Raw genomic sequence first — 15,412 nt, forward strand, 5'->3', positions numbered from 1 at the left:
ATGGAACAACCGCTATGGTCCAAATCCCAGATTTAGGTCCCTCTCTAGGTGCACTCAACATAAAAATAATGACATACACCCCTACTGATACTATTCATTAATGGTTTGGCACAGATACCACTTTCTGGTGGAAAGGTCATACCTTTCCCCAGGAAATGAATTTCAGTGCCTCCTGTATTGTTGAGTATAGGTTTATATATCTAGTTTCAGGAATGAAGATTTATTTTCTCCTTTGATTAGAAATCCCTGTAACTCCTGAGTATCTTGTTCATCTTTCCCACAATCAACAGTCATTATGTTTGGTCTCACAGCCACAACCAACATATCCTCTAAGCTACTCACTTTGACATTCTGCGCATGGCGATTGGCATGCCGATGCTGTCCTGTTGTTGCAAATTTCTAGCTTTCTATGTGAGTTCAAAGTTATGGAAGGAGGATTTTTTAAAAATTCTTCCTTCTGAATTGATTCCCTAAAGGCCTCATATATTGCTTATGAAAGTGGAGACAAATGCTCAAAGTTACTTTGCTTTACCTTCTCAAATTCTACGCAGTCTACTCACCTTAATTCAAGATATTTCAAAATTTCTGGAACAATTCATGTACACTGACAACAGTCTTTTATTGGCAATAAATGTCTGAAGGGAGAGGGTTGATAGGCTGGACGTATGGAAGCTCATAAGGGGACAAATAAGTGGGAGCTTATCTGATCAACTTGGATGAATTATTTTGAAGAGATAACCAGACATGTCATCGAGTGCTACTTGAACTTCAGCAAGGTTGATGAAAAAGTCCTGTGTGGAAGACTGATAGCAAAGGTAAGGGCCCAATCGATGCAAGAGAATTTGGCAAATTGAATTCACAATTGGATTTATGGCAGAAGCAGTGGACGATGGTTGATAGGTCTTTTTAAAACTGAAAGCCTTTGCCCAATAGAGTTCCACTGGGGTCAGTGTTGGAGTTCTTGTTATTGTGATTTAAATAACAGACGTAAGATTGAACGCAGGAGGCTTGATCAGGAAGTTTGCAAATCATAAAAAAATTTAGTGGGATGGTAAATACTGCAGTGAAGAGGATAGCATTAGATTACAGGAGGATTTGGATGGGCTGATCAGTGGCAAATGGAATTCAATCCAAATAAATGTGAAATGATGCACCTCAGCAGGACAAACATAGCAAGAGAATACATCATGAATATTCAGACCCTGGGAAGCACTGAGGGTCAGATGGACCTTTGTGGTGCACATACATTGATCCATTAAGGTATCAATACAGATGGATAATGTAGTTAAGGCAGCATATTGGTATTCTTGCTTTATTAGCCAAGACAGATATTAAGAGCAGGGATGTAATGCCAGAACTATATAAAACATTGGTTAAGATACACCCAGGGCAGTGTGTGCAGTTCTGGAATCAACAGGAGGGATAGATTGCGCTGGAGGGTGTTGAGGAGATTTACGAGGATGGTGCATGGATTGGATCGGTTTCGGTTATGAAGAGATATCAAACAAGCTAGGATTGTTTTCCTTAGAGAAGAGGAGATTGAGAGGGGGCATGATTGAAATGTATAAAATTGTGACAGGCATAGATAAAATAGACAGAGAGAGACCTTTCCCTTTGTTGGAAGGATCAGTGATTGAGGCATCAATTTAAGGTCAGGGGCAGATGGTTTACACAAGATGTGAGGAGAAACACTTTCATCCACAGGGCAGTGGGAATCTAGAAATCACAGCCCATAACGGAGATAGAGGTAGAGACCTCATAACTTTTAAGTACATCGATGCATTTGTGATGCCAAGGCACACGAGGCTATGGGCCAATGCCATGCTGGAAAATGAGAAGTAAATAGTTAGGTGCTTGTTTTTGACTGGTGCAGGCACATGGTCTGAAGGACATATCTCTGTGACTTCATGTCTCTTCAACAGAATATATCCGTAGGAGAAGTTGTCTATTCTGCCCATTATGTCTACACTGCTATTTAATGAGATCATGGCCACTCTGTTTTCCATTCTGCGCAGAAATCTGTGTATCGCAGTTTTGAATATAGTAAATGATGAACCTTGACAGTCCTTTGCAGGAAAGCGTTCCACACATTCACTACCCTCAGAGAAATAAATTCCTATCAACTCTGTTTTAAAGGTGCAACCCTTTGCAGTGGCGCAGCACACTGCCTCAATGGTAAGCATTGCTGCCTCACAATGTCAGGGACCAGTGTTTGATTCCAGCCTCAGGTGACTGTCTGTATGGAGTTTACACATTCTCCCTGTGTCTGCGTGGGTTTCCTCTGGGTGCTCTGGTTTCCTCCTACAATCCAAAGATGTGCAGGTTAGGTGAATTGGCCATGCCAAATTGCCCATAGTATTAGGTGCATTAGAGTCAGGGGTAAATATATTCGGAGTGTCGGTGTGGGTTGTTGGGCCAAATGGCCTGTTTCCATACTATAGAGAATCTAATCTTTGTTCTGAGATTATACCCTCAGGTCCCATGAGACCATAAGACATAGGAGTGGAAGTAAGGCCATTCGGCCCATCGAGTCCACTCCGCTATTCAATCATGGCTGATGGGCATTTCAACTCCACTTACCCGCATTCTCCCCGTAGACCTTAATTCCTCGAGACAACAAGAATCTATCAATCTCTGCCTTGAAGACATTTAGCGTCCCGGCCTCCACTGCACTCTGCGGTATGAGCATTTTGTGACTAATGCATGAGGATCCCCAAATCCTTCTCTGAGGTACCTTTCTGGAATCTTTCCCATTAAATTGATAATCAGCTCCTCTACTCTTCCTGCCAAGTGCATAACCTCACAATTTCCATGTTATATTCCAAATGCCAAGGTTTTGCCCATTCACTTAACCTATCTACTGTATATCCCTCTGCAAATTCCTTATGTCATCCTCACAATTTGTCTTCCCACTTATTCTTCAGTCATCAACAAATCTGGTAACAAATCTTCTGTCATTCAAATCAGCAATATGTGTTCTAAATAATTGTGACCCTCGCACTGATTCCTCTGGAACTCCACTGGTTATAGGTTGCCATCTCAAAATGTCCTTTTTATCACACTGTCTTCTATCCATTCTAGGAAACTACCTGTAATACTGTGGGCTCTAAGCCTATTTATGTCTGGTGCTTTTCTGAAATCCAAACATATTGCATTTACTGATTCCCATTACCTAACCCATTGTTACTTCCTCAAAGAACTGGACTAAATTTGTCAGACATGATTTCCCCTTCAAGTAACCATGTTAACTCTGCTTGATTATATGCTTTTAAAGCTCTGCTATTATATTCTTCATAATAGACTCTAAAGAATCCCGAACAACGAATGTTATGTTATCTAGAAAGCATATCAAATATTACACCAACTGTTAAATAAGTCTATTTTCTCAGCTATCTGTAATTTAATCAAGAGTTTATAATTCTACAAGTGTATTTAATATTAAAGTACAGATTTACTCACTGACAACTTCCAGTCCAACTGAAAATGATTTTGAATCAGTTTTGTCATCAACTGAACATACATATTCTCCTTGATCAGATCGTATTGTCTGCTTTATCCTCAGAGAAATATTTCCTTTGGGCAGTTCATCCTTAAACAGTTCTGTCCTTCCTCTGTAATCCTCATGTTGAATAGCAATGTCATCTTCTCCATTTCTGTACACGTGTACTGGTGAATCGACACCTGATTTAAACCACTGCACCACCATGTTGCTGAGAAATTTATCTGGCACGAGCTGGCATTCCAACACAGCATCTTCACCTGCAATGACTTGAACAGGGTCATGAGGTCCAACCACGATAAAGTTACCTAGTGAACAATAACATTTCAAATCACACCGATTGTTCATGTAATCGACAGAAGGAAAAATATATGTGAAGTAGCAAATCACTCAACCGAGACTCCTGGGATCAACTCTCACAGACATTCCTGGAGCTAATGGCATAGCGATATGTTACGGGGCTAAGACTACAGAGACCCTGATAATATCCCAGGGTCACAGGTTCAAATCCCACGAAAGCACAGGGTGGACTTTTATTCCAATAAAAGATGGAATTAAACGTCTAATGCTGACTGAGAGACCATTGTCCCAAAAGACAATCTAGTTCACCTACGCCCTTTCAGGAAGGTAAAATGGTCTCCTTACCTGTACTGTCCTACAGTGACTCCAGGCCCCGAGCAACATAGTTCATTCTGAAATGACTGAGCAAGCCATCTACAAAGGAATGAAACCGACAGACCATCGAACATCAATTAACTAAATGGAAATGACAGACAATGGCAAACACAGCCGTGTTGACACTACAAAGTTGCCCTTCATAACATTTGGGGTCTAGTGCCAAAAGAAGTCAGACTAGTCAAGCAACACCCCTTCATAGTCTTATCCATGGAATCATACCTAGCTGACAATGTCTCAGACAAGACCATCCCAATTCCTGGGTATATATGGTCTCATCAGCAGGACAGACCCAACAGAGGTAGCAGCACAGTGGTGTACACAGGCAGAGTGATGTTGAGCTGAGTCGTCAACATAGACTCCACACCTTATGAAATTTCATGGTATCAGGGCAAACATTAACAGGAGAAGTTGCTCCTGATTACTACCTACTGTCCAGCATCAGCTAATGAATTGATGCTCCACATTCCACCTGGAGGAAGAACTGAAGATGGAATGGGCACACAATGTACACTGGATGGGAGACTTCAATCTCTACCATTAAGCATGGCTCAGTAGCACCACTACTGACTAAGTTGTCTGAGTCCAAACGGACATAACTGCTACATTGGGTTGAGCAGGTGGTTAAAAAAACATGAAGATACGTGTGTCACAAAACGGAAAGCAGTGATCACTACATAGTATTTTTGGATTACGATGACCGTATCATTTTACTTCGTATTTTTTAAAATGAGAGTTTGAAATGAAAAAGACCCATAAGGATGGCCACAGTTTTCAAAAGCCAGCAACATAACACCCATGTCAAGCATCATGTAAACAACTGTTTGAACTAACAGGAAGTGAAGTTCAGGTTGCTGATGACTAGAGCTGAGGCGGATATACTGACGCACGTCTTGTTGGCAAGAAGTGGTTGTGATTTGGAGGTGCCGGTGTTGGATTGGGATGGACAAAGTTAGAAATTACACAACATCGGTTTATAGTCCGACAGGTTTATTTGGAAGCACGAGCATTCACAAAGCTGCTCCTTCAGCTAGTGCTTCCAAATTATCCTGTTGGACTATAGCCTGTTGTTTTGTGATTTTTAACAAGGTGTTGATCAGTCTATGGATTACTGACCAGTTATCGGTGACAGATTTTGTTTTTTGCATGCCATCACGGAGAGATTTATTCTCAGGGAACTGGTGGTGGGTGGTGGCTTTTCAAACTGGAGGCCTGTGATCAGTGGAGTGCCACAAGGATTGGTGCTGGGTCCACTACTTTTTGTCATTTATATAAATGTGAGCATAAGGGGTATGGTTAGTAAGTCTGAAGATGACACCAAAATTGGAGGTGTCATGGATAGTGAAGAAGGTTACCTCAGATTACAACAGGATCTTGATCAGATGGGCCAATGGGCTGAGAAGTGGCAGATGGAGTTTAATTCAGATGAGTTCAAGGTGCTGCATTTTGGAAAAGCAAATCAGAGCAGGTAATGGTAAGGTTCTACACTTAATGGTAAGGTTCTAGGGAGTGTAACTGAACAAGGAGACCTTAGAGTGCAAGATCACAGCTCCTTGAAAACAAAATTGCAGGCTAATAAGATAATGAAGGCGGCATTTGGTATACTTTCCTTTATTGGTCAGAGTGTTGAGTACAGGAGTTGGGAGGTCATGTTGCGGCTGTACAGGACATTGGTTAGGCCACTTTTGGAATATTGCATGCAGTTCTGGTCTCCCTCCCATCGGAAGGATTTTGTGAAACTCGAAAGGGTTCAGAAAAGATTTACAAGGATGTTGCTAGGTTTGGAAGAGTTCAGCTATAAGGAGAGGTGGAACAGGCTAGGGCTCTTTCTCCTGGAGTAATGGAGGCTGAGGGATATAAACCTTACAGAGGTTTATAAAAGCATGAGGGGCGTGGAAAGAATAGACAAAGTCATTTTCCTGGGGTGGGGGGGGAGTCCACAACCAGAGGGCATAGGTTTAGGGTGAGGGGGAAAAGATATAAAAGGTAAATAAGGGGCAACTTTATCATGCAGAGGTTGGTCCATGTATGGAATGAGCTGCCAGAGGAATTGGTGGAGGCTGGTAAAATTACAACTTTTAAAAGGCATCTGGATGGATACATGAATAGGAAGGGTTTGGAGGGATATGGGCCAAGTGCTGGCAAATGGGACTAGATTAGGTTAGACTATCTGGTCAGCATGGACAAGTTGGACCAAAGGATCTGTTTCCTTGCCGTATATATCTCTATGACTCTATGAACAGGATGGAGCTGGGTCAAAATCTGGGAATTCTGTTCCTCACAGGATCATGGTTCACACTGCAGCAGGTGGACTGCAGCAAGAAGACAGCTCACTACCACCTTCTCAAGGGCAACTAGGGACAGGCAATAAATGCTGGTCACCCAGCAACATTCACATCCCACAAATCATAATAAAAGTTACAGAGGGACAAGTGGACAGATCCTCCCCAGCTCAGGAGCAGTCTCCTTTTCTACAGTCACAATTTAGAACTGTGACCCTAAAGAGAACTGGTTTGTCTTGACTGTAGCATGTTTATGGTGAGTAGGGAAGGATTTAAAAGGGACCTAATGGACAACTATTTCATGCAGAGAGTGGGGCATGTCTGAAATGAGTGGCCAGAGAAAGTGGTGGAGGCTGGTACAATTACAATATTTAAAAAGGCATCCGGATGGGTATAGGAATAGGAAGTGTTGAAATGCTGCTCCTTTAAAAAGGTTATGCTGTCCTTGGCTTTTCTTTTTCTGGAGAGGTCATAAAAGCAGCGATTCTGAAAGGTCTGGATTTGGAGGGTTTTAGGGCCAATTCGATTATTACTAACGGATACTGCCTCACGCAAAAGGCTTTCAAGCTTCAAAAAAAAACTTGTGCAATGAACAGGGAGTGGCCAGATCCCCTTGCTCAGCTTTTCTTTGGTTTGGTTTTAGCAGTCTGCTTGGAGTTGGAGCTGCCTCCTTCCATGAGAAAAGGAGAGATATTGCAGTAACAGCATTTGCAGCAAAGCTAAATGCTGAGCTATCAGAATATTTGGAGATGGCTCAAGTTCAGTGGAAAATGAAACAGCTTGAGATACAGGCAAAGGGCAACAGAAATGAAACGGTTTGATTATGATTACAGCAGAGAGAAAAAGAGAGAGAGGGGAAGAAAGAAAGAGAGGGAATCAGAGCTTCATAAATTGGCAATCAGACAGCAAAGTCAGCTTAAAAAGATGGAGATGAAGGCTGAAGGTAAGGTTCATGAGGAGGAGGGGGAGGATGAGGATGGTGCCAAAGGCCTGGTGAGAAATTGATTAAATATATTCAAGCATTGCCTAAATTTGATGAGAAGAATATGGAAGTCTTGTTCATCTCATTTGAAACGGTGGCTAAACAAATACATGGACCAGTGCCAATGTGGGTTTTGTCAATCCAAACAAAACTTGTAGGTAGAGTTCATGAGGTTTTTGCATCACTATCAGGGGAGGTATCTGGGACATTTAAAATGATGAAGAAAGCCACTTTAAGTGCATGAGAGCTTGTGCTTGAAACCTCCAGACAACATTTCGGGAATCCAAGGAGGGACCCTGGTCAAACCTTCATCGAGTCTGAAAGGCTCAAACAAGTTATTTTGACAGATAGATAAGGGCATTAAAAATACAGAAACACCTGTGATGCTCTAGAGAGACAATTATTTTGGAGGAATTCAAAAATTCGCTTCCTGAAATGGTGAGAACTCATGTGGAAGAGCAGAGGGTTAGAACGGCAAGATTAGCAGCTGCAATGGTCAATGATTATGAGTTGGTCCAGAAATCAAAGTTTGGCTTCCAAAATCAATTCAACCTGTGAGGGATAGAAATTGGGGAAAAGAGAAATCCTCACGTGGAAAGATAAATCTCAGTGAAGATCATAAGGATAACTTACCATAGGATAAAAAGGCAACAAAAGTGAAGTTAAAAAGAAGCTTGAGTGTTTTCACTGCAATAAAGCAGTCCACATAAAATCATAGTATTGGTGGTTTTGGAAAAGCCCTCGATGCCAGACGTAGGAAAACAGGATGAGGCAGTGTATTTTGTTGGAGTGGTAACAGAAAGCACAGTGGAGGCTAGAAAGCTGCACCAGAATGGACAAGCTGGTCGGAGGTTGGTTAAGGAGGAAGTGCCAGGTGTTCCTAAACCAAATACTTGCAAAAGTAAAGTTTATTCACACAGGCAAAGAGGTTGCAATACGAAGAGATACACGATCCTCTGAAGCTGTGATGTTGAAAGATGAGGAGATATATCTCTCTGAAGGACTATTACAAGTAACAGGAATTCACAATAAGACATGAAGCACTCAATTATGTTGAGTGAGATTACAGTGTCCAGTGAAGAATGGAGAAGTTGTGGTCGGTGCACTGGACAAACTCTCAGCTCCAGGATTACAAAATGTCCTTGCTAATGATATAGTTGGTTCACCAGTAGGAATACTGCCTACTGTGGGCGAAAAACCAATGGAAACTCAGGCAACTGAATTATTGCAGGACACACATCGAGATTTTTCCTGACTGTGTGGTAACAGGGTCACACAGTTGAAACAAGAGATATGAAAAAGAGTACAGACAAGAAAGTTCAATAGGAATTAGCAGAGACCCTGTTTGATCAGATGTTTGACACAAACCAGAAGCAGATAGACACCTTTAGCTCAGATAAATTAACTGAGTTACAGCAGAAAGATGAAAATTTAAAGCAATTGTATCCAAAGCCATACACAGAAAAAAAAAATCCAAAATGTATCCCTGAATGTCATTATCTTAAAATTGATTTCTTAATAGGAAATGGAGACCATCACGTATTCAGGCAGTTGAGAAATGGGTAGATGTTCATCAAATCGTATTGCCAGTGGGGTACAGGAAGGAGTTGTTGTGAGTGGCACATGAGCTATCACGAGAGGGTCATTTAGGAGTTAGAAAAACTCAAACTAAAATACAAAAGCATTTTTACTGGCCTGGATTGCACAAGAATGTAGTTGAAATTTGCCAGACATGTTATACATGTCAGGTAATTGAAAAAACCACAGACAGTAATAAAACCCGCACCTTTAATATCTATTCCTGCATTTGAGGAACCTTTCACAGGAATCTTAATTAATTGCGTAGGATCCCTACCCAAAGCAAAAATGTGGGAATCAGTATTTGTGAACAATAATAGATGTGTCGACTAGATTTTCAGAGGTTATTCCATTATGCAATATCACAGCTAAAATGATTATTTAAATTTTTCACTAGATATGGTTTACTCACAGATATACAATCTGATCAAGGGTCAAACTTCACCGCAAAACTATTCAAGCAAGTTATGGACAGCCTAGGAATAAATCAATTCATATTTACTGCATACCATCCAGAGTCACAGGGAACACCAGGAAGGTGGTGCCAGACATTAAAGACTATTTTGAGGGCTTCTCGTCAAGACTAACCACGTGATTGGAATAAGGGAATTCCATTTGTGTTTATTCCAATCAGAGATGCGTCAAATGAATTGACCAAATTCAGACCATTTGAACAAGTTTTTGGCCATGAAGTGAGAGGACCACTACAAGTTATTAAGGAGAAATTGATAAGTCAGAATTCAGAGATTTTGGACTACATATCAAATTTTTGGGAATGATTAAATAGAGCTGGGCGGTTGGGTAGACAGCATTTAAAAGTATCACGGCATACAATGAAACAGGAAGCAGACAAGAATCAAAAACTTGCAATTTTGCTCTCGGAAATAAAGTGTTAGAGTTACCTTCCAGTAGCAGGTGAACCTTAAAAAGCAAGGTTTAGTGGACCTTATAAAATCAAAAGAAAATGAAGTGAGGTGAACTCTTTAATAAGGACTCCAGACAGAAAGAAATCCCACACAGAGTGTCATACAAATATGCTCAAAAGGTATTTTGACAGGGAAGGAAAGCCAAAAGAGACCGTATTATTGTTTACAACACAGAGGGAAGAACCAAGTTCAGAGAATTCTGAATTGGACATTCCTCAGATTAAACTGGACAATGAGGAAATTGTCACAAATTGGGATAAATTATTGTTTTACCTTCCCAAGGAAAATCGAAATGACCTGAAAGAGTTATTATCATCACATGGGGAGACATGTGGAAATAAACTGGGAAGCACCAATCTAATTGTGCAAGATGTAGATCTAGGCGATGCTGTTCTGATTAAGCAACATCCTTACAGGCATTATCCTCTCAAGTTGGCACAGGTTCAAAAGGAGTTTGAACACATGCTCCAAGATGACATAATTGGAGTGAGTTATAGTGAGTGACTGGTGCTCACCCATAGTTATGGTGCCAAAACCAGCTTGTACCCAATTATTATGTGTGGACAATCGCAAAGTCAATGCAGTTACAAAGACTGATGCCTCTCTGATTCCACATTTGGAAGACAGTGTTGAGAAGGTAGGACAAATAACTTATACTTTTAAATTGGACTTGCTCAGAGAATACTGGCAGGTACCTTTGTCAGAAAGAGTGAAGGCAATTTCAGTTTTTGAAACACCAAATGGACTATATCAGTTTAAAGTCATGTCGTTTGGTATGAAAAATGCACCAGCCACAGCTCAGAGACTAACCAATGAAGTCATTGCTGGATTACCCAATGGTGTCATATACATAGATGATCTGGTGATTTCTAGTCACACAAGGAAGGAACATTGGCAATATTTATCAGACTTGTTTGATTGACTTCGGAAAGCAGGATTGGTGATAAACCTGATTAAAAGTGATTTTGCCAAAGCGCAAGTCACCTTCCTGGGCCGTGTCATGATTGCCACAGAGGTGTTCGGTAGCAGAATACAACAGGCTGAAACAGAATGTAGTTGTGTGTGTTTGCACATTTATATTCAATGTGATATATATTTGTGTTGCAGAGTACTAAGAATGTATGATCAAGGTGTTTTAATACGAAGCCATCTTTGGATATGGATGGTTCATTTTCTTTTTAAAGGGGGAGGTGTGATGATGTTGCTCCTTTAACAAGGTTTTGTTGTCCATGTGTTCCCCCCCTAGAGGTTGTAAAAGACACAGACACCAAAAAGTTTAAGCTGAAGGGTTTTTAAGGCCAATTTTCATTATAGCTAAAAGATACTATCTCAGACAAAATGGTTTTAAGTTTTACAAAAAGAAACACTTGTACAATGAAAGGGGAGTGTCCAATTCTCCCAGCCTCAGCTTTACTCTGGTTTGGTTTTAGCAGAATGTGAAAAAAGCTGCTGGAACCTTCCAAGCAGGTCCATGCAGATTTCTCTCTTCTAAGAGCCTGGGTTTGATTTTACCTTTTGTGCCGAGGGGTGTTTATAGGGATCGTTGCCAGCACTGAAAACAGCATCATTAAGTTGGGATAATCTGTTGGGTTTTCAGATAGGTTGTTATTATGTATTCTGTTCTCTTTTGTTTGTGTTTCATTTGGTAATTTGTGAACAAATTCTGTTTTGTTTAAAACTAAGTGGTTTGACCAGCTACCTTTCTCCTGGAACATCCACCTTACACCTGCATAAAACAATTGGCAAAAGTAGGGTCTGGGCTACCTTCTTGAATTGTTTTGAGCGTTCTGGCCATGTTCATAACAGTATGACTTACAAAGTTGGCTTGCAGGTGCAGCAGGTAATTAAGAAGGCAAATGGAATATGGTTGTTCATTGTTACAGGGATGGAGTTTAAAAACAGGGAGGTTAGGTCACATGTATATAGGGTACTATGAGGTCACACCTGGAGTACTGTGTACTTACTTAAGATAGGATGTACTTGCACTGGAGAGGGTGCACAGGAGGTGCACGTGGTTGGATCCAGCATTGAGAGGTATGGCTTATGAGGAGAGATTGGGTAGACTGGAACTGAACTCATTGGAATTTAGAAGAATGAGGTGTGATCTTAAAGAAACATAAAATTATAAAGGGAGTAGATAAGACAGATGCAGGGAGGTTGTTTTCATTGGCGGGTCAAATTAGAATGAGGGGGCATAGCCTCAAAATAAGGGGGAGCAGATTTAGGACTGAGCTGAGGATGAACTTCTTCACCCAAGAGTTTGTGAATCTGTGGAGATCCCTGCCCTGTGAAGCAGTTGAGGTTACCTCATTTAAAGTTTTTAAGGTAAGCATATACAGATTTTTGAGCAGTATATTGTTAGAGGGTGGGTAAGTGGAGCTGAGCCCACAAAAAGATCTGCCGTGATCTTATTTAAAGGTGGAGAAGGCTGGAGGGGCCAGATGGCCTGCTCCTGCTCTTATTTCATATGTTTGATCTTCCAAATCGATATCAAGAAAGCACAAGGATGCCTCTACTTCTTCAGAAGGTTAAAGGATATTCAGCATGTTCACTATAGAAAGCAACTTATCTGGATGCATCACAGCCTGGTATGGTAACTGCTGCTCCCAAGACAACATGAGTGGGCGGCACAATGGCACAGCAGTTAGCACTGCTGCCTCACAGCGCCAGAGACCCGGGTTCGATTCCCACCTCAGGCGACTGACTGTGTGGAGTTTGCACATTCTCCCTGTGTCTGCGTGGGTTTCCTCCGGGTGCTCCGGTTTCCTCCCACAGAACAAAAATGTGCAGGTCAGGTGAGTTGGGCATGCTAAATTGCCTGTAGTGTTAGGTAAGGAGTAGATGTGGAGGTATGGGTGGGTTGCGCTTCGGCGGGGCGGTATGGACTTGTTGGGCCGAAGGGCCTGTTTCCACACTGTAAGTCATCTAATCTAATCTAGAAACGAGTCATGAACACAACCCAGCCATCACTTTCTATCCATTGACTCCATCTATACTTCCTGCTGCCTCAGGAAAGCAACCAACATAATCAAAGACTCCTCCCACACTGGTTATATTCTCTTCCACCCTCTTCCATTGGGCAGAAGATGCAGAATTTTGAAACAAAAGTCAAGAACACCGTCTCCTGTTGTTAGATTTCTGAACAGACCTCTCAAATTATAATGTTGATCTCCCTATACTTTCTCTGTGGCTGTAATATTGTATTCTGCACTCTGCTCTGCCAACCTGAGGTAATTTGCGTGGTCGATCTATGTGTATAGCACGTGAAACAGCACTTTTCACTGTATCTCGGTACGTGATAACAATAAATCAAAACTAGCATTTCTCACATCTTTACTGATCTCATCACGTGTTAACGCAGCTGCCCTGCTTTTTTCACTTTCTGACAGTCTGACTGTCTGAAATTTCAAATATTCTTGAACATTCAGGTCCCAGTCTTGGTCATCTTGGAATTGTATCCTCGATGATGTTTATCGTATACCAATTCATTTCTATTTGTGCTACCAGTTAATCCATCATGTTAAGAACACTATGTGCATTCAGATAAAGAACTTTTAATTCTGTCTCTCTTTCATCATTTTTCCTGATCTGTTACTATTTATTAGTGCATTAATGCCTATATGCTCTGACACTTTCTGTCACAGTTGTATCGTTCCTCATTTTGCCACTGTGTGCTATTGCTTTGATCTTTCTTGTAACCTTCCAAATTGTTCTTCGTGTGAACCCTTTACCCCATTCATGATCTAGTTTAAAGCCCTCTATTCAGTCCGAGTTCTACCTGGTCCAAGCATAGTTCATTTGAAAGCCATCCCAATGCCCTAGCTCCCTCTTTCTCTTGTACTGAAGCCAGTGCCCCATGAACAGAAATCTCTTTCTCCCAAATCACATCTGAGTCGCACACAATTCTCTGACCTTACTTACTTACTGTGTGCCAATTTGCTCATGACTCAAATACTAATCCAGAAATTATTCAATTTGTGGTTCTGCTTTTGAAATGTACCCCACAGCTGCCCATCTCTCTCAGCAGAACATATTTCCACATCACCAAGTTGCTGATACCCATGTGGAGCACAATAAGCAGATCCTTCTCATATCATTGCAAATTCCTGCATAATGTTTGAACATAAGCTCTGCACACATCTTGTTTTGGGTGTTTGATTTTTGCGAGTTCACCTTTAGTCAGAGTCAAACAGCATAGGAACAGGCCTTTTAGCCCATGCAGACCATGTCCATGCAAACTAGTAAACATCAGACGACACTAATCCCATCAACCTTGTTCCAAAGCCTTCTCTGCTCTGACATTTTGACCATTTTAAGATTTTTTTTCAGAAAAAGAGAAATTCTCATAGTCTACTCTGTCAATGCCTCTCATACTTTTGTACCTCAATCAGATCCCCCTTCAGCATCCTCTACTCCAGCTGAACCAGTCTCTCCACATAAATGAGACTTTCCATCCCATGCATCATCCTGGGTAAATTTCCTCTATATCCTCTCCACCATAATGGTGTCCTTTTGACCATGCAGCAACCAGAACAGCACACAGTGTTCTATCTGTGACCTAACCAATTATTTTTAAAGTTGTAAGTCACATGACACTTTAGTTACAGTCCAGCAGGTTTATTGGAAACCACAAGCTTTCGGAGCGCTGCTAATTTGTCAGGTGAAGTGCTTGTGATGTCACTTCATCTGATGAAGGAGCACCAGTCTGAAAGCTTGTGATTTCAAATAAATTCATTGGACTATAATCTGGTGTCAACCGACTTCTAACTTTGTCCATCCCAGTCCAACACTGGCACCTCTGTATCTTGAATTCATATGGATGCTATCCAATCATGTACACTTCCTCTGGACACACCTTTTGATTCTTCACTTCTTCCATCAACGCTCCCTTTGCCTTTCCATGCTGAATTCTTTTGTCACTTTAATTCCTGCCCTCCATCCTAACACAAACCCATCCCTGGCCTTTTGTTCTTCTGGACTCCCAACACCTTTCACTTGTTCAAAACCTATTACCTTTACAAACTTCCTCAGGAGATCACAGAGCTGAAACATTAAACTTTATTTTCTTTTAACACAGACGTGCTTGACCTGCTGATTATTTCCAGAGTTTCTGTTTATTTAATCTCAAGGCCCTTTTTTTCCTTTCTTTCTCACATTTTCATCGATTTGATTTGCACACAGTCTGAAGATGCACGCAGACATGTACAAAATATTAGGATCTCCACCAGGATTCACTTACACCCATCTAAAAACAGGGAACGGTTGATTTTTTTTCCCAATTTGTTCACAGAATATGGCATCATTGGCTGGGTCAGGTTTATTGACCATCCCAAATTGTCCTGGAGAAGGTGGTACTGAACTTCCTCCTTGTTGCAGTTCATGTGGCATATGGATACCCTCAATGTTGTTCCAAGATTTTGACCCAGTGAGAGATAGGGTTTATACACCTATAAATAAAGGGTGACTTGGT

General features: G+C 41.2%; 1 protein-coding gene across 1 annotated transcript in view; it reads right to left on the reverse strand.

Moving 5' to 3' along the window:
- The window catches only part of LOC140455090 (uncharacterized), a 115,145-nt gene that overhangs the window by 31,554 nt on the left and 68,179 nt on the right, over positions 1–15,412 (reverse strand). The window contains exon 14 of the mRNA XM_072549752.1: positions 3,460–3,807. Within this exon, the coding sequence (XP_072405853.1) occupies positions 3,460–3,807 (348 nt within the window). The remainder of the gene's footprint in view (positions 1–3,459; positions 3,808–15,412) is intronic.

The sequence above is a fragment of the Chiloscyllium punctatum genome, chromosome 30 (assembly GCF_047496795.1).
Source record: "Chiloscyllium punctatum isolate Juve2018m chromosome 30, sChiPun1.3, whole genome shotgun sequence".
NCBI lineage: Eukaryota > Metazoa > Chordata > Chondrichthyes > Orectolobiformes > Hemiscylliidae > Chiloscyllium > Chiloscyllium punctatum.